General features: G+C 43.3%; 1 protein-coding gene across 35 annotated transcripts in view; it reads right to left on the bottom strand.

Annotated features, from left to right (window-relative positions):
• CLASP1 (cytoplasmic linker associated protein 1) overlaps nt 1–19,409 on the bottom strand; it is a 265,289-nt gene that overhangs the window by 100,335 nt on the left and 145,545 nt on the right. For 14 of the 35 annotated variants that reach the window (XM_074967091.1, XM_074967086.1, XM_074967100.1 and 11 more), the window contains 3 exons: nt 18,713–18,736; nt 1,735–1,842; nt 95–121 (listed from right to left, as the gene is read on the bottom strand). In XM_074967091.1, the coding sequence (XP_074823192.1) occupies nt 95–121; nt 1,735–1,842; nt 18,713–18,736 (159 nt within the window). The remainder of the gene's footprint in view (nt 1–94; nt 122–1,734; nt 1,843–18,712; nt 18,737–19,409) is intronic. The other 21 variants (XM_074967093.1, XM_074967088.1, XM_074967103.1 and 18 more) reach the window with 3 other exon arrangements.

Consider the following 19,409-nt stretch of genomic DNA (forward strand, 5'->3'; position numbering starts at 1 on the left):
GGGGGTGGGGGAACGGAGATGTTGAAATAGTTAACAACTGTGAACAAGAGAGCACATGAGAAAGAGACCGTGAGAAACGGAAAATGTTTCTTACCACCAGCAGGATTAGCTGATCTGGATCCTTGTTTATGAGAGCATACCAAAGGACAGGCAAAAAGTGGATTAAAAGACAGTAAGACAATACAGAGTTCAGCATGCATTATGTTATACATAATGTGAACTGATTTATTTACAAACATGCACTACTCCTAAGCCTCTGCAAAATACAGTGAGTTAATGTGCTGATAAGTAGCTGGGCCCAACTTGCGTACATTTTTCCACTGCCACTTAATTTCTCTAGGCTCATAAATTTCTTTGAGTGAAGACAATCATCTATGGTGGGCCAAATTCTCCCTGACTTACAGCTGGGCTACTCTGAAAAAGGCAACAGGGTTGCCCAGCATGTGAGTCAGAGGAGAATTTGGCCCTATATCTATATTACATTTGCACTCTAGAGTGGTTTATTTCATGCAGAGGTTGGCCTAAGAGATGGTGTTCAGATCCGGGTTTGGCTGGCGTTGGGATGTGATGCCAAACTAGGGTTAGGGATCGGGTTCAGATTTGACTGCCTTGAAGCTGCACAAGCCATTCCTGAGAGATTTCAGCACCAAATGGGAGAAACCTTGAGAGATCAGCTGATCTAATAAGATTTCCACCATTGTGAACTGAAATCCTTCTTGAGATATTTCAGCTTCATCTGAACCGGAATCAGGAAAAAGGTCATTTCCTGCTTGGACTGGACATGGATCCAAAGCCATTGAGGTGGGTTTGGATCTCTGCATCCAAATCCCAGACTATCACCACCACAGGATGAAGGTGTTCAAGGCCTGAGGTTTTCTGTTTGAAACCATCTCCAATATAATGACTTTAAAACTGTTCCCTCCTCCCTCTAGCCCGACATTCAGTGAAGAAGTGACGCCATGAACAGAGCAGACATTTTTCAGTGAGGCTGCAAAGCAAGACAAGTCCTCATAACAAAGAGTCCTCTTCCCACCTTCCCACACAAACTTAAGATTCCTCAGTCTATGAAGAGGCACTTCCTCTCCTTGGAAACATGCTCCCCATATGCAAACCTTCTGAGTTCTAGGTCAAAATTCTCCTCTCAGATCCATATGGCAGATATTCTGCTCTCCCTTCATGGGGGAATCATACCATGCAAGGAAACCGGAACTTCAGAGCCAGGATATGCCATGTGGATCAGAGAGCACATCTTTTCCTCCTAAATCTATGTAGGATTTTACACATTATCTTAGACAGCTCATTCTTAACATATATGGAGATGAGATAATATAAGCAAAAGAAACTTGGGAGAACAAGAACCCAACAGACAGTAGCAGGCTGGAGATACAAGGAAGGTGTCTCACTAAGTTGTACTTTACAGAAGTCCAATATATATTATCTAGTCTGATATATAGTAACAAACTTTACATGACTGGAATTTTTTGGTTGTGCTGTGCAATGAACAGAAAAACAGCAATTTCTATGCTTAAGTATTTAAATCTCAGGCCCTATTATTTAACGACTTGGACTGTGAGCTCTTTGGGGCTGACTGTCTTTCTGTGATATGTGCATGCAGTGCCTAGCACAATGGGGCCCAATTCTTGGCTGGGGCCCTCAGGCACTGCCACAATACAAATAAGAAATAATATTAATAAATATAGCTCCTTCCCATCCCTTAAAAGAAAAGCTTCTTACGCTGGGACTGTGAAACTACTTTAGCACGGCTGCGGCCTCGGGTATCGGCAGGCGTTGAGGTAACACTTGTGGCACTTCCAGAGCTTTGCCTCCTCGTACGGATCCGACCTGGGGAATGCAAAGAAAAGTGGAATGTTAGCAGCTTGGCCCAAGGGGAAATTTTGCTGTGGCTTCTAACTTGCTGTCTGTTCTATATTGAATTTTTTTTTGCAAAAGTAACAACGATAAGAAGTGAATTCCCTGCAGTGGCACTTGCAGTTTAAAACGCAATTAAAATTGTTTTTGACAAGAAGGAACAAAGTTGCTAATATGGGCATAACAGCTGCACCCAGAAAATCTCACATTTGGGCACCAATGCTTTCGTACCCCTATCTACACTTGCAAACAAGCATGCATCAGTGACAGATTTTGCTAACACCACCTGGCCATATGTATTTGTCTCAGGTGTGCCCATTATGCTCATGTTGGAAAAGTCATCTCTAAGAGTTACCCCGGTGTATATAAATTCAGCATATTTACCCCCCAAGTTAGTGCAGCTTTAATTGTAATGGAGAGTCCCATGCAATGCAATCAACGCTGTGTGAGAAATCCTGTACCTGCCCTTTATTTTTTTAAGCAAAGAATTGGTATAAAGTTTCTTGTTCAGAGTCCTTTTTATTTCTCCCTCACAGAAATTTTAGCTGGAAAAGACTCATTAGCTTGTTCAGTGCATGTCCCTGCTTGGTCAGGGCTGTTCCTGACAGTATGTTCTTTCCAATGCTTGGACACAATTATGAGTCTTTAGTTGCTAGAAAAGGAATGATGATTAAGACCAACAAAAAGAAAACCTCTGTCCGTACTTTTCAACCTCTCCGTTCTCAGCCAAACTTGAAACAGTCCTGGGATTGATGTCAGTACCAACACTGCATTCAGAGAACAAGTTCAAGTTTCAGGCATGATAATCAGAGGAAATAAAGAGGCATGTAAAAGATTACACATTCTGGACAATGTCATCCACTGATCACATAAATCTGTCGCCACTGTTGTTGTTATAGAACATTTACATGGTACCATAAATGTAACTGGGGCATTACAAACACAGATAGATGCACACTTCCTGCCCTGAAGAGCTCGCACTTCCTATGAGACAAGACCAATGCACACAGGACAAGACAGAGGTCGGTAGTTTGGGATTGACTGAACAGACTGACAGCTATGTTTTTTCTGTCAGAGCTCTCAGAACACTGGTAACATGGCTGGAAAACACTTCTGATAAGCCTGCCAGACAGTATTTCTAACAGGAAACTTCAATTTCAGAGGAAAAACAAACGTAAGAACAGGTTCTCATTTGGAGATGAGAAGTGAGAAACATGGGTTGAAGCTGAACTTAGAATACATGTATTTTCAGTGTCCTGTTTTAAAAACAATAGCTAAGTAGGCTTCGGAATTTACAGAGATTCTCCCATTGAAAAAATATTTCTAGCCTTGGCACAGTAGAAATGCTGGGCCAGATTCTCTACAGCATTGCAGCCCCTAAGCACTGCTCAGGAAAAGGGGCCAATATCCAATCACCACTGCCCAGAAGAGAGTTCCTTTTGGTGGGAATTCTCTGGTGGGTGTAAATATAGTGATCCGGGTCTGTATCTGCTGCCTTGCTCCCCATCTAGCACAGGAGAGGGATGTGTCAGCGGGGAGTAGGGGACATGGCAGAACGCTGCTATGCTATCCCTATCCCGGTGTAAGTTCCATTAAAGAGCGAACGTCAGTGGTGGAACTGGCAGCAGCTCAGAGCATCACATGGCTGGGACTAGCCCCAGCTCCCTGTCACTTCCTCTGCACCCAGGAGAGCTCCAGCACAAGAGAATATCTAGCCCCATATGTTCCCTGCCTCAATGTGGTAAATTCTATGCTGACTTACATCCCACTGATTTTGGTGGGTTTGCACAATTTGTGCAAAATTTGGCACGCAGGCTGTGCTCTATTTCTAGACTTCAGTGGCAGCAGCAGTACCGTGTGTGAAGAAAAAAAAAAGTGAGGGTGACACAGGCCCATATCGTATCTTAGGAGGTGGCAACTCCATACAAGAGTTTAATCTGTTCTATCTTATCCTTCAAACTTTTTGAGATACTGATGGAAAGGACTGAGAACTGTACAAAGTACCGGATGGCAACTGTGCTGATAAGCTGAAATTCAACGCCTAAACTGTAACAGATTTCACAGGGAAATAGCATCAGTAACCTGTATGTGCTAGAGGTCAGCCTGCCCTGACAGCACGGATAAGATGGAAGGAGTCTGACATTTTCCTTTTGCGTGCACTCCCCCACTTTTTTCAGTTCACGGTCCCAGAATTTTTCTGTTCTTCCTGTGTCTGATAAAGTAAGAAATTGATTTCTTAAACAGCAGAAGGAAATCAGAACTAACTGTAATAAACAATTGTTCTACATTTATAAAACACAAGGCTAAACTCCAAGACATCAAGATGTTCCTGCAGAGGAACCAAGATATAATTTTTCTTTTTAAATGCCAGCCCCATTAAGTAGGAGGGAAAGAGTTAGAGGAACAGAACACAAATGTCAAAATAAATCAGTGCATGTTTGTTTCCAGCCATGCTAATAAAGCATTCAGGCCCAATCCAATGCCTTTTGAAGTTAATGATAAGACTTCCCTGGGCTTTGAATCAGGGCTTCTAAGTAAAAGTCTGCCTTCTGTTTTGCTTGGCAGATCTCAACACTGATATCTGGTCTTTCTACCATGCACAAAATTCTTGCTGAATTCAGTGGGGGTTCCTCACATGTTGGGGGAGAGATATCAACACTGAGAATGGCCACCTTGATCTGAGAGCAGAGTTTTATCCTTATTTTAGTAATAGGACTTAAATTTTCTCATCCTCTTAAACAGGCACTTTATTTTTAACTGAGCATGTAACTGTACTGAAAGACAAGCAGATGTCCCACCACCATGCAAGTGAGATTGCGGTTACCTAATCCACAAACGTGTGGCATTCTCCCCATTTCCATATGCTTGCCTGACATGGTGCAAGCCCAGCAACTGACAAGAACTAAATTAATTTCAAGCATTGCAGAGTTGTGACTCCAAGCATAACACGATGCTATCCCATCTTTGTTCCATGATACTGTGCCATTATATGAAAGCACTGAAAACTCATCACTCATTGATACACAATGATGATATAAGGGTAGATATATCATACCATTATGATAAGAGGTCACTCTGGGATTATTTTGTCCCAGACCATTTCTATTGAATCATATGAAATGGCAGAAAACTTAACACAGAGGTTGCCCAGTGATGGCTTGTGCCCTTCTGGAACAATGAGTTCAGCAAAATTCAAACATCTGAAAACTGGGAAATACAGAGTGAAGTGAAAGACTCACGCAACCTTAACTCTGGAGCTGACAATGGCCCTGGGAATTACCTCCATGCACTCTAGCTGTATTCACTGTGTTATGTATCACTGCATTCAATGGTGGAGGAAGAAGTTGGAGCAGCTTGGAAGAGCTGTGCTTGTGACATGAGACGATCTCGCTCTGAGTCCCCCACAGGTGATTATCAAAAGAAAGAGGTACCAGTGTGCCTTGCAGTTCCAGTCTGCATCATTTCAATACAGAATTGTGTAGGTGATGTCAGTAGCAGGGCCCTGGGGGCTTCTTGCCATGGGTGTTGTCAGTAGTGAGGTGGGATATGAGAGCAGTCTGTGGATTCAATGATGGGTATGGGAAAGTTTAGGTTTAGGTGCTATCCTGTGAGCTAGTGTGAAGGGGTTAGGAAAGGGTATAAAGCAGTAGTTACATTTTACAAGGGTGGTATTCTGTCTGGGGAGCAGGCTGACCGAACACAGGGCAAGTGCAGGTAGTACCTGTCCATTAATGAAAAGACCAAGTGGGAGTGTGCGTGTTAGTGGGGCACCACCCAAAGAGAGCAGAGTTAAGGTTCTGGGGGCATTTCCCTTAACTCTGTACTTCCTGATTTTCAGAAATGTGAGTTGAAGAGGAGCAGGGTCCCCAAGATCCCGGAAAGCACAATGGGCAGGGATAGGGATTCAGAGCACTGCAGAGGGGTAGGGCTCCCCCAGATCCCAACATACACACGGAAGGGGAGAATTCAGGGCTAGCAAACCCCTCCATTCCTAAACTCCCATCTTCCTCTGCTACCCCTCACATTCTCCAACCCCTTGTATCTTCTCCTCCCCCAACACCTACTCTCTTCCCCCTTACCTAAGCCCACCAAACCCTTCCCTCCCCTTCCACCCATTTCCATTTATCCCCCTCACAATGCCCCCATCCTTTGCTGCAGACCCAGACCCATCCTCCTCTACTACCGCCTACCCTTGCCCCCCAATCACCTCTTCCCCCACAGTCAGTATTCATGTGTGCAATTTATTTTCTTTTCAAAAAATAGTTTCAGCACCTTCTGAATATTTTGCTATACTCAGATTACGTTCCTGAAAAATAAAATATAATAATAAACTAACAAAACAAACCCAAACACCTTGACATAGGCAGATTTTCCCCTAAAGTTTACAGTTCATTCTCAGATTTCTGCCCAGGGTGGATTTCAGAATTCAAACTTGCTAGAATCTGTGAATTTAACAAGATGCAGGTTTTTTTCCTGGGGCTGTATCATGGGAACTCCTTGCTCAGCTGGCCTCACATTTGAATCACTAACCCCAGACTACGCTCCCATGAGGCATAGCAAATTTCAAGAACCCGCACAAGCACATGGACATCAGAGCACTAAGGAGTCCTCCTTTGGGGCTTCCCGTCCTTAGCTAGAACAGAGCTGGGGCTCCATTATAATATAGTATAAAATGAGAGGGAGCATGGAGAGGACAGGCACTCATCTCCATCAGCACCACAGCAGGCTCAGAGGGGTGTTAAGTGGCCCTTCATCTCAATGAGATGTTCTCAGCAGAAAGAAGAAAAGGAGTACTTGTGGCACCTTAGAGACTAACAAATTTATTTGCATCCGATGAAGTGAGCTGTAGCTCATGAATGCTTATGCTCAAATAAATTTGTTAGTCTCTAAGGTGCCACAAGTACTCCTTTTCTTTTTGCGGATACAGACTAACAAGGCTGCTACTCTGAAATCAGGAGAAAGAGAATACCTCATGGAGATGAATGTAGTCTGAGATGTGTGAACTGCTCCATTCACATCCCTGGGTGTTCCCTTCCCCTCTCCCCAGTGCTGGAGAGTTTCTGACCTGTGTCAAGTATAACCTGTTCTCACCCCCCCAGCCCAGTCTCAGCAGTGTGTTCTTGGTGTATGCTGAGCATGCCTCCCCCACCCAGAGGGGCAAGATTTCCAGATCCTGGCTCATATGGGGGGATAGTGAGAGGGGCTTAGATACCCCCATAATCTGAGTCATAGGAGGTGGGGGCAGTTAAGGAGGGGTCAAACCCCCAGAGATGCGCATGGGCCCCTAGATCCTGGTGTGCAAACATGGGGGCAGGCAGCTGGGCTCAGACTCCTCCGGGGGGCAGGGACCCCCAGATCCCAGAGGGTGAGGAGTTCAGACATCCCCTGATAGGAAAAGTCCCTCCTGAACCTGGCTCACATGATGAGAAGCAGGAAAGGGGAGGGGGGGTCACATCCCTGAAGACAGGCTGTGGGCCACCAGATCATGGTACACAGACAGGAAGGGAATGTGGGACTTACAGGCACATCTGCCCCTATTCTCCCCCAGTCCCTCATCACTCCCCCCTGTTGCCGGCACAGAGTGCCCGAGGCAAGCAACAGTTGGGTTTGTTGCCCGGTATGCGTTGCGCCAATGACTACAACGGGGTGGAGAAGCAGAGAGTTTTATTTGAAGCTTTAGATATGGCGCAGGAAGACTGAATTGTTTTAAATTTTGCAGCTTTGAATGCAGATTATATTATATAATTTATAATTTTTTATTTAATTATATAAGTATATATAATTATTTGTTGTTTTGTATAATATTGAAGCTAATTAGCTAAAGCGGCTAGTTATGTTTTTTTTTATTAGCATTGCTTGAGCTTTGCTTTATTTGGTTATATTTGTTATTAGTTTTTGTTAAATATTTTTTATTTATATCTTTTTTTGGCCAAAGCTGGTTTTGGCTAGCGAGCCGTGTGCAAATTTGTTTGTTTGTGTGCTAGCTTTTTTATAGTTTTGCAGGGTTACAGAAAGTTTAAGGAACGGAGGGGCTTCAGTTTGCCTGGGCCTAGAGCAAGAGGGCATCATTGACACTTGTGGTCTTTTACCCTTCCAAGTTACCTAGAGTAGTGCCCGGTGTCACCAACACCCCCTTTCTCAATGTCCCCCCCATCTCTTCGTAGTCCCCCAGTCTCCTCACCTGATCCCAACCCCTCTCCCCCCTTCCCAACTACTTTTCCACCCCTAAACACTCTCCCCTCCCAGTGAGCATTTGCTTGCACAGTTTCTTTTCAAAAAATGGTTTCAAGCATCTTCTGGACATTGTGCTATACTGCGATTATATTTCCCCAAAATAAAAACTTTGACAGAGGCAGACTAGCACAATATACCTGCTGTTTTTACTCCGCATTTCTGCACTAGGTTGGACTGGAATTCTCAGTGCCCAGACTGGTCTCAGATTCAGTAACCATAACATACTCTCAGAGCCACTCAAGTGTTGTGATATAAAGGTAGTTTTCCAGGTAATTACCCTCTCTGCACATGCTCAGTATAATCCACTAGGCACATGAATAGGCACGAAAGCCCTAGCATGCCTACCTAGAGAAGCAAACTGCTTTTCAAATAACATTTTAATCTGAAGTCCCCCAAAGGACTGGTGGATGACATGCACTCTGTTGGGGGTCCCTTGAGCATTCGAGATCCTGGTGCAATGACCTGAGCTCTGGTTTGATCTCTGCCTGTGAGGGGAAAAAACACTGACAGAATGTGGCAACTTTAAGAAAAGCTGCTTTTTCAGGGAGACGTGTTGCAGGAACTCCTTGGCCAAATGGCCCCAAGTTTGACAATACCCTGGGTCCCCATGATACACACCAAATTTCAACGCAATCCAATTAACTGTCCAGATTTTAAAGCACTTCGAACAGCTGAACTTTAAACAGAAAGCTGGTCTTCACCTTAACCATGAATGTTCTTTCCAAAGTTATGGTCTCTGACTTTTACCAGTTAAAAGTCTATCTATTTATCCTTAGCCAGGGCATTTAATCATAGAATCATAGAATATCAGGGTTGGAAGGGACCCCAGAAGGTCATCTAGTCCAACCCCCTGCTCGAAGCAGGACCAATTCCCAGTTAAATCATCCCAGCCAGGGCTTTGTCAAGCCTGACCTTAAAAACCTCTAAGGAAGGAGATTCTACCACCTCCCTAGGTAACGCATTCCAGTGTTTCACCACCCTCTTAGTGAAAAAGTTTTTCCTAATATCCAATCTAAACCTCCCCCATTGCAACTTGAGACCATTACTCCTCGTTCTGTCATCTGCTACCATTGAGAACAGTCTAGAGCCATCCTCTTTGGAACCCCCTTTCAGGTAGTTGAAAGCAGCTATCAAATCCCCCCTCATTCTTCTCTTCTGCAGACTAAACAATCCCAGCTCCCTCAGCCTCTCTTCATAAGTCATGTGCTCTAGACCCCTAATCATTTTTGTTGCCCTTCGCTGGACTCTCTCCAATTTATCCACATCCTTCTTGTAGTGTGGGGCCCAAAACTGGACACAGTACTCCAGATGAGGCCTCACCAGTGTCGAATAGAGGGGAACGATCACATCCCTCGATCTGCTCGCTATGCCCCTACTTATACATCCCAAAATGCCATTGGCCTTCTTGGCAACAAGGGCACACTGTTGACTCATATCCAGCTTCTCGTCCACTGTCACCCCTAGGTCCTTTTCCGCAGAACTGCTGCCTAGCCATTCGGTCCCTAGTCTGTAGCGGTGCATTGGATTCTTCCATCCTAAGTGCAGGACCCTGCACTTATCCTTATTGAACCTCATCAGATTTCTTTTGGCCCAATCCTCCAATTTGTCTAGGTCCTTCTGTATCCTATCCCTGCCCTCCAGCGTATCTACCACTCCTCCCAGTTTAGTATCATCTGCAAATTTGCTGAGAGTGCAATCCACACCATCCTCCAGATCATTTATGAAGATATTGAACAAAACCGGCCCCAGGACCGACCCCTGGGGCACTCCACTTGACACCGGCTGCCAACTAGACATGGAGCCATTGATCACTACCCGTTGAGCCCGACAATCTAGCCAGCTTTCTACCCACCTTATAGTGCATTCATCTAGCCCATACTTCCTTAACTTGCTGACAAGAATACTGTGGGAGACCGTGTCAAAAGCTTTGCTAAAGTCAAGAAACAATACATCCACTGCTTTCCCTTCATCCACAGAACCAGTAATCTCATCATAAAAGGCGATTAGATTAGTCAGGCATGACCTTCCCTTGGTGATCTTACAGATCATATACCAAACGCTTTCAAGCTCCTGCTCTGTGAATGACTGCTGAAGATTCCAAACCTTTCCCATCCCCCAAACACTGAATAATGAGTTAGCTGAGCAACCTGCACTATGAATGGATTTAAATGAGAGAGATGTGTGCAGAAGCCTTTCCCACCCTCTCGCCCAAGCAGGTGTTGCCAAGCTGGTGCAACAGATGCCACAAACAGGGCACCCCAAAACATAGGGAAATTCGGCAAAAAAAATTGGGGATTGGTCCTGCTTTGAGCAGGGGGTTGGACTAGATGACCTCCTGAGGTCCCTTCCAACTCTGATATTCTATGATGTCATTGTGCTTATGTAAATCAGAAACAAAGATGATCACATGGAAATCAAAATAATTATTTCATTAGATCCCTGCAGGCAGGTCTGCCTGAGATGGAACACAACCTAGAGGGATTCTGGGATAATTCATACATTATTAACTCACCTCTGGGATACTATTGTTTCCTTATGGTTACAGCAATATATATATATACACACACACACACACACACACACACACACACTGTAAGCATATGGAAACAACAGTATCCCAAAGTTGAGTTTACACACACACACGATTTTTAAATTAGTCTTTAGAATTTAGCCACATATTCCCATTAAAAATAATGGAAAACAGATCTAAATCCTTTGGCTTGCTATGAAAATCTCAAGTATATATGATAGCTTGTAAGACAGATTCCACTATTACAGTAACAGAAAGCATTTTTCTAAGGTCTCTGAGTAACCTGCAAGCAAGATGCTGTATCCTAGAATTTGCATTTGCACATAGCCCAACTGTGCTGCCTCTGACTAAAAGCCACTTTCTCTATTGAGTCATTACATCCCAGTTGGAATAATGAATTTCATGCAGCACTTACTAGAAAAATGCATCAAATCCCACCAATTAATAGCTCCTTCCCAAAAGGCAGGGCAAAAAGAAGCCTTCTTTCTTTCACTGGCTTTGTTTTCATATCAATTCAAACTGCAGAGGCAATGAGTCATAATTTGTAATCACCAATTTTTCTGACCCTCTCCAAAAGAATTACTGTAGCTCCATGGCAATGTTACAGTAAAGAGAGCAGATAAAGGAAATGCCCAGGTTATTTTCTAGGAATCATAAAATGCAGGCATAAAAATTTGCCCTTGGTTGAAACTTGACCTATCAGGCCATATTCTGCTCTCAGTACAGAAAGCTTTTTGAAGGGCTTTGTGTTAAGTGGTTTTAAAGACTAAAAAGCCCTGATAGTTTTTAAAAAGACAGTCAATGAACCAGGCCCAAGTTCAGGTTTGTAACAAATGCAGAAATTTGGTAAATTTATCCAATAGTGTATAATAACAAGATGAGGCAGATAAATTTCTAAGATATTATCCAAATAATCCACCATAATTTCATTGACTTCAATGGAGAGGCATCAGATTTACAAAGACATAACTGTGATCAGAATCTGGCCCAACATCTCAAGCCGGAAATAACTTTATTCTTTTATGTATATAAATATGATATATTAAAAACACTTAAGTTGGTCATTTTCATGTATTCACACACTGAAATAAACAAAAGGATTTGTTCTGAACAATTCTTATGCTCAAGGGCTCCATCATGTAAAGTTCTGAGTTCCTTTTGTTAGATAATGAGCACCTTCAACTCCCACTGGATGCAGAGGGAGATAGAAGTGCATAGTACCTTGCAGGATCTAGCCTGTATGTTCTTTTGTGAAGGAGAGTTCTTTTAATGCATTGTCTGAAAATTAATAAATATAAATCCATAATATAGTTTAATCAACTCAGCGCTTTTAGAAAAAAATAATCACAATCACATGTTAGTAACTGATACGAACACAGACGATAACTGATATTCTCTCTGTGTGAGATCACATATCTACGTGAGCGAGCCCATTCTCCTCCATGTGATGAAAAAGATAAAAAAAAATCCTGTAGCAGGTTCTAAGAATCATTTAACTGATTCACCACTAGATGGCATCTGTGCCCATCTACCGGTAAAACAAAGCTTATCAACTATATAGTTATTCATATAAATGAGTTTACAATGAGCATCAATATGGATTCCAGCCACATCTAGCAGAAGTCCTATTTTACAAACATAAGGGACATCAGATTTTGCCCGTTTTATTCATGCTAAGAAGTGCCTTACCATGCAAGCAAATCTCAACTCATCCAAGGTTATCAACAGATTTTATGCTGAAAATGTAGGACCTCCAGAGTACAGGGAGTTGAATGAACCACCTCACAACAATGCTATAGTGCTGCTTTGCTTAAATAAATAGGTAAAATAAAGTACATTTTCCTGGAAACCAAATAAACAGCATGCCAAAAGTGTGACATAGGTTGTCCCCATAGATAGGGTGACCAGATAGCAACTGTGAAAAAACAGGACCTGGGGCTGGGGGGGGGGGGGGGGGGGAGGGGAGAGAGGAAGAGAAGATAGGCGCCTGTCAAGGTTCCTTCCCCACGCTGAACTCTAGGGTGCAGATGTGGGGACCTGCACGAAAGACCCCTTAAGCTAATTCTTACCAGCTTAGGTTAAAAACTTCCCCAAGGTACAAACTTTGCCTTGTCCTTGAACAGTATGCTGCCACCACCAAGCGTGTTAAATAAAGAACAGGGAAAGAGGCCACTTGGAGACGTCTTCCCCCAAAATATCCCCCCAACCCCTACACACCCCCTTTCCTGGGGAGGCTTGATAAAAATCCTCACCAATTGGTACAGGTGAACACAGACCCAAACCCTTGGATCTTAAGAACAATAGAAAAATCAATCAGGTTCTTAAAAGAAGAATTTTAATTAAAGAAAAGGTAAAAGAATCACCTCTGTAAAATCAGGATGGTAAATACCTTACAGGGTAATCAGATTCAAAACATAGAGAATCTCTCTAGGCAAAACCTTAAGTTACAAAAAGACCCAAAAACAGGAATATACATTCCCTCCAGCACAGCTTATTTTACCATTCATTAAACAAAAGGAAATCTAACGCATTTCTAGCTAGATTACTTACTAACTTAACAGGAGTTGGAAGGCTTGCGTTTCTGATCTGTTCCCGGCAAAAGCATTACACAGACAGAGCAAACCCTTTGTTCCCCCACCCCCGTCCACATTTGAAAGTATCTTGTCCCCTCATTGGTCATTTTGGGTCAGGTGCCAGCAAGGTTACCTTAGCTTCTTAACCCTTTACAGGTGAAAGGGTTTTGCCTCTGGCCAGGAGGGATTTTATAGCACTGTATACAGAAATGTGGTTACCCTTCCCTTTATATTTATGACAGCGCCTATATAAGAAAAAGTCCCAAAAAACCAGGACTGTCCCTATAAAAATGGGTCTATCTACCCATGGACCAAAATAGGAAAGAAATCCATCACCTAAGTATCTCTGTTTCAGCTAGAATATTCATTCAGATTTAGGGACAAATCTTAAAGCCTTTACTCAGGCTAAACTACTGTGCTGTGAAAGTAAGGATAGCAGGACAGAGGAGGGACGACATCTTCTTGTAAGTTTGTGCTTCTCCAAATGCTCTGTTGAGGCTCAGTAAGCAGTATTTATCACTCATCTGACCACTCTGTGTGAATTTGTGAGATTAACAAACACACCAAACAATTAGGTTTTATTTCTTTTCCAATGGACAAAATTCATATAGCTATATGTCATTCTCTTCCCTTTATGGGAGAAGTTAGTCTTTAGTGTCTGAAGGGTTATGTTTGTGCTCGCTTTGGAAATAAGGCAAAAAGGCAACAGAAAGTACAGTCCTTACAAAGTCCCTTTCTTTAACAGAAAATCTGTTTAAAAACTGGAGTCATTAGGTTTAATGCAATACAGGGGGAGAAGGATAAGAAAAGTTCCTGGATGTATATATAAATATAGTCATGGGTAATCAGTTACCTTCTTTTTAAGACATGTGGAACACAGAAATAAATTCATGCTCTCTTACTGCAGTCATTTGTTTGCAAAATACAAAGGATTTTCAACACTTGACCAATATAAAGTATTTTCTAAAAACATTTAAAGGTTAACTATGATGAAAATCAGACCCCTTATAAAATGAGATATCCAGGTTGTTCAGATATAGACATAATAAATGTACAAATTTATTTCTAGCGACAGATTACCCTGTAAAATATGTGCTGTAAAATATGCAGTAATGCTCACTTTGGGAAAAACACAATCAAATCAAGGACATGTGGTTATCTTACATGTGTGGAGGGAAGGAAGGTTATTTGGAAAGATGATATCTTCCCTGATCATTGGTTACAAAAAAGACACACATGTTCCCTTCACAGTATATTAAAAATTACATAAGGTCAGATTCTGATCTCTGTTACAATGGCATAAATCCAAAGAAAGCCTCATTGACTGGAATGGAGTTACTCCATATTTACACCAATGTAATGGAATTCTGAATCTGGCCCACACAGATTAGAATCATAGAATATCAGGATTGGAAGGGACCTCAGGATGTCATCTAGTCCAACCCCCTGCTCAAAGCAGAACCAATCCCCAACTAAATCACCCCAGCCAGGGCTTTGTCAAGCCTGCCCTTAAAAACTTCTAAGGAAGGAGATTCCACCACCTCCCTAGGTAACGCATTCCAGTGCTTCACCACTCTCCTAGTGAAAAAGTTTTTCCTAATATCCAACCTAAACCTCCCCCACTGCATCTTGAGACCATTACGCTGTGTTCTGTCATCAGCTACCACTGAGAACAGTCTAGATGCATCCTCTTTGGAACCCCCTTTCAGGCAGTTGAAAGCAGCTATCAAATCCCCCCTCATTCTTCTCTTCCGCAGACTAAACAATCCCACTTCCCTCAGCCTCTCCTCATAAGTCATGTGTTCCAGTCCCCTAATCATTTTTGTTGCCCTCTGCTGGACGCTTTCCAATTTTTCCACATCCTTCTTGTAGTGTGGGGCCCAAAACTGGACACACTACTCCAGATGAGGCCTCACCAATGTTCAATAGAGGGAAACAATCACGTCCCTCGATCTGCTGGCAATGCCCCTACTTATACAGCCCAAAATGCCGTTAGCCTTCTTGGCAACAAGGGCACACTGTTGACTCAGATCCAGCTTCTCATCCACTGTAACCCTAGGTCCTTTTCTGCAGAACTGCTGCCTAGCCATTCGGTCCCTAGTCTGTAGCGATGCATGGGATTCTTCCGTCCTAAGTGCAGGACTCTGCACTTGTCCTTGTCGAACCTCATCAGATTTCTTTTGGCCCAATCCTCTAATTTGTCTAGGTCCCTCTGTATCCTATCCCTACCCTCCAGCGTATCCCAGTTTAGTGTCATCTGCAAACTTGCTGAGGGTGCAGTCCACGCCATCCTCCAGATCATTAATGAAGATATTGAACAAAACCAGCCCCAGGACCGACCCTTGGGGCACTTTGCTTGATACCGGCTGCCAACTAGACACGGAGCAATTGATCACTATCCGATGAGCCCGACGATCTAGCCGGCTTTCTATCCACCTTATAGTCCATTCATCCAGCCCATACTTCTTTAACTTGCTGGCATCAGTTCAAAGCATTTTTTAATATGAAACTTAACTGCCAATTTATTGATAGGAACAAATCACACTACTCTGAAGTCAAGAGCTGCAAGTAATTTGTTTGCTCCCAGCCCTATGGTTTCTGTAAGATGTGTGAGCTTGTGCTTAGAATGACTTCAAAATTCTAATAAACGTCTGAGAAGTCATTATACTATAATAATACTTTTATTTGAAAAAATTGTACTAGTCTGGCTGACTGCTGGACACTGACAGGAATACTAAAGATACTGAAAACTGCAATGTCTGCCCAAAGAGGGGCAGAACTCCTCCCATCTGAGCTTCCCAACTTCGTAACAATACACCTATCCACAATCTGTTTGGAAATTTAGAGCTGTTAGCAGAGCCTAATGCTGGGATGGGCAAACTTTTTGGCCTGAGGGCCACATCAGGGAATAGAAATTGTATGGCGGGCCATGAATGCTCACAAAATTGGGGTTGGAGTGAGGGCTCTGGTTGGGGGTGCGGGCTCTGGGGTGGGGCTGGGGATGAGAGGTTTGGGGTGCATGAGGATGCTCTGTGCTGGGATCGAGGGGTTTGGAGAGCGGGAGGGGGATCAGGGCTGGGGCAGGGGCTTGGGGTGTGGGGAGAGGCTATGGGGTACAGGCTCTGAGCAGGGCTTACCTTAAGCGGCTTCCGGAAGGAGTGGTATGTCCCTTCTCCGGCTCCTACGCATGGAGCGGCCCCCGACCCTCGGAGTGGGGCCATGCGGCTGTTCCGGGAGCTGTGTGGTGCGGCCCCCAACCCGACGCCCCGGCTGGAGCACCGGAGCGGGGCAGAGCTGCGTGGTGCGGCCCCTGACCTGGCACCCCAGCTGGAGCGGGGCAAGCCCCAGACCCCGCTTCCCAACAGGAGCTCACGGGCCATAGTTTACCCACCCCTGACCTAATGTATTGCAGGTTCTGAACCACCAGTCCCTCTCCAGGGATAGTAGCACAGAAATCTTAACAGGGTTTGCACCGCAAGCTCAGAATTTGTTTCCCCCCGGAATGTAACTGCTTAAAGAAAACCTCGGGAAAGTTTCTACGCAGCCATGACCAGCTATTTGGATCATGGTAACTATTTGTATAGCTCTACAAAGGCCTGATTCTGCAACCTTTCTGCATACACACCTCCCAGTGAAGAGCAAGGGAGCTACACAGGTGAAAGGGCTGTAGGAGTGGGTACTAACTGGATATAGAGCCCAATTCACCTTTGTGCAGATGGACGGCACAAGACATAAGTTGTGCATAGGCCTTGTGATGGCTCCCAGCACAGGGTAACTTTCAAGCATGGTGCTCTACAGAGCTATCCAGGTAACTGTGTTTTTTAAATCTATGGCCTGATATTCAGCTTTTAACTTGCACTTATTAACTGGAATATCTCACTTCTAGCTTTCTCCTAATCTGAGATATTGGTCCTGAGAAAACTACACACATACTTCATGAGCACTACTGCACTGCAAAGGTCAAACTACATTGCACAGAAAAATTGGAGATTCTAAAACAGTTGCTTGGAGGTGACCTAAAAAATGAGTTTGTATCTTATATGATATGTAAAGAGAGGCCAAAAGGGGGTTCTGTTCAGAACAAAGGGGCTGGGGGAGGTTAATTTTTTCACTTGAAATATGAAGAATATAATAAAGTTTGGCTTTCCTTGCTTTTGTCTCCAGAGTCTCCTCCAGCAAAAACAGCTAGATAAGGACTGATATTCTAATGAGGAAAAAAACAAAAAACAGTAAACGAACGTTAAATTGCTGAAGCCCTGAGCTGTGGGGGGGGCTGAAGCTCAGAGCCCCAAACTTAAGGTATGGGGTGGCAATTTGCGGGGGGGAGGGAGGGGGCGGCGTAATGGATGTCACAATTATTTTTTAAGTTCAAAGAGGGTCACCAGCAGAAAAAGGTTGAGAAACACTGATTTAAACCAACACGATGGTTGACGGATCCTAAAGTATAAGGGCTTGCACTGGAGACTGTAGAAATCTATCCCTATAAATAATATATCAATTTATCAGAAATCAGAGGGAAAAACAGACATCACAGTGACATGGTGGTGCTTCTTGGGAAACTACATTCTAATACAAACAGCCATCTAGGTATTCACACACAGTCCCACAAATCAGTAATACATCCCTTAAAAGGTGACTTGCAAAAGGGGGGCGGGGGGGGGGGGGGGTTGTGCTTTTTGGCTTTTTCGTCCTGAGTAAAGGCGGCATAAACACTCTCGTCCTCCTTGCCTTCCCTCCCTCCCCCACAAAAAGAAAGTTTTATGCTTGCCTTTTTTACCATAGAAATATCAGGAATATCAAGACTTGTCTTTCCTTAAAATAATTTTTTTAAATGGCTTCTCGGGAGGAACTGGAGTGGGAGCTCTCTCAACCATTAAATGAAGGGACAAGGGTGTTGAGCCTTTAACAAAAAGGTCTTCACTCTCAACTGTTTACCAGGCACAGGAGTTAAAAAGAGACAACAAAAACAAACAAAACCCAGAGGTTTGAACAGGCTGACTAAATATCCTTTCCTTTCCCAGCTTTCACTTCCTTAGTATTTGCAATATAATCATCTCACTAATTTTCCTGTCATCCTGAGTCTCCCTGAAAAAACAGAGAAGACATGACCTAAATTTCTTATAGAACAACAAAGCAGACCTTCTTTATGAATCTCAATGAAGCAAAGACGACCACAAGCCTTTGTTTTTATCCTTTTGTAGGTCACCTTCAACCAACAGCACCTTTTTAGCATGGAGACTTGTATACAACATTGCTTTTAAACTAATTTCACATAAAGATTGGAAGCGAGAGTCGTAAAATCAGATTGGTGCCTAATCTCAAGGAGGATCTTGGAGAGAAAGTGACATATACCTAATGGTGTCATAATGAGCCAAACAACCATGCAACACTTCATGCAGGTCACCAGTAAGCACAGATGAGAATCAGGTAACACTTTGTGAGAACAGAGACCAGATGGGGTGGTACAACTGTAGACACACCTCAGTCACACAGACAGACTGCTTACCCTCAGGTTTAGTGGTAGTACCATCTTTAGGCAAATTTAAAAAAAATAAGGAGAGGGTAAATAGGGAAGAGTTAGTAATATTAACAAAAGTGGGCACTGTACATTAGCTACAGAAATAAGCAAAAAAAATCAATACAATTAAAGAAATGAAACCGGAAAAGAGTATTTGGTTAATCAGCAACTCAAAGCATGAAGCATCTGAACCGGTCTTAGCATCAGATTAGTTTGGTCCCATTGCAACCATGTATTAAAGACACAGCTTTGCTAAATCCCATTCCTTTGCTTGCCGAGGAATGGGCAAGGAAAGCAAAGGAAATTGCATGTGCAATTTTTTCTACGGGCCAAAAGGAAAGGAGTTCCCTTTAGAGCCGATCCAATCCATGCATCATTTAAACAAGAAACAGAGTATCAGAGAAGAGCAGTAAACACACCCTGCTTTGGAGTGAGACTAACAGAGCACTTTCACTTTTCTGTGTTCAGCCTCTAAAAGTTTGGGAAATGACAAGAAACATGCGTTTAACTCCAGTATTCTGTCTGCAGTTCTCACTGCACCATGAAGTCAATGTGAGCAACTAATTTAAGCCAGGGCACACACTTCACAACAAAACCACTGAAACAAACGGAGCCACTGAACTGAAGTTAAGACAAAGATTTTAGCAGTAAGTGAAGCCTGCCATCAGAAGGAATGTATACATAT

The sequence above is a fragment of the Natator depressus genome, chromosome 11 (genome assembly GCF_965152275.1).
Source record: "Natator depressus isolate rNatDep1 chromosome 11, rNatDep2.hap1, whole genome shotgun sequence".
NCBI classification, from domain to species: domain Eukaryota; kingdom Metazoa; phylum Chordata; order Testudines; family Cheloniidae; genus Natator; species Natator depressus.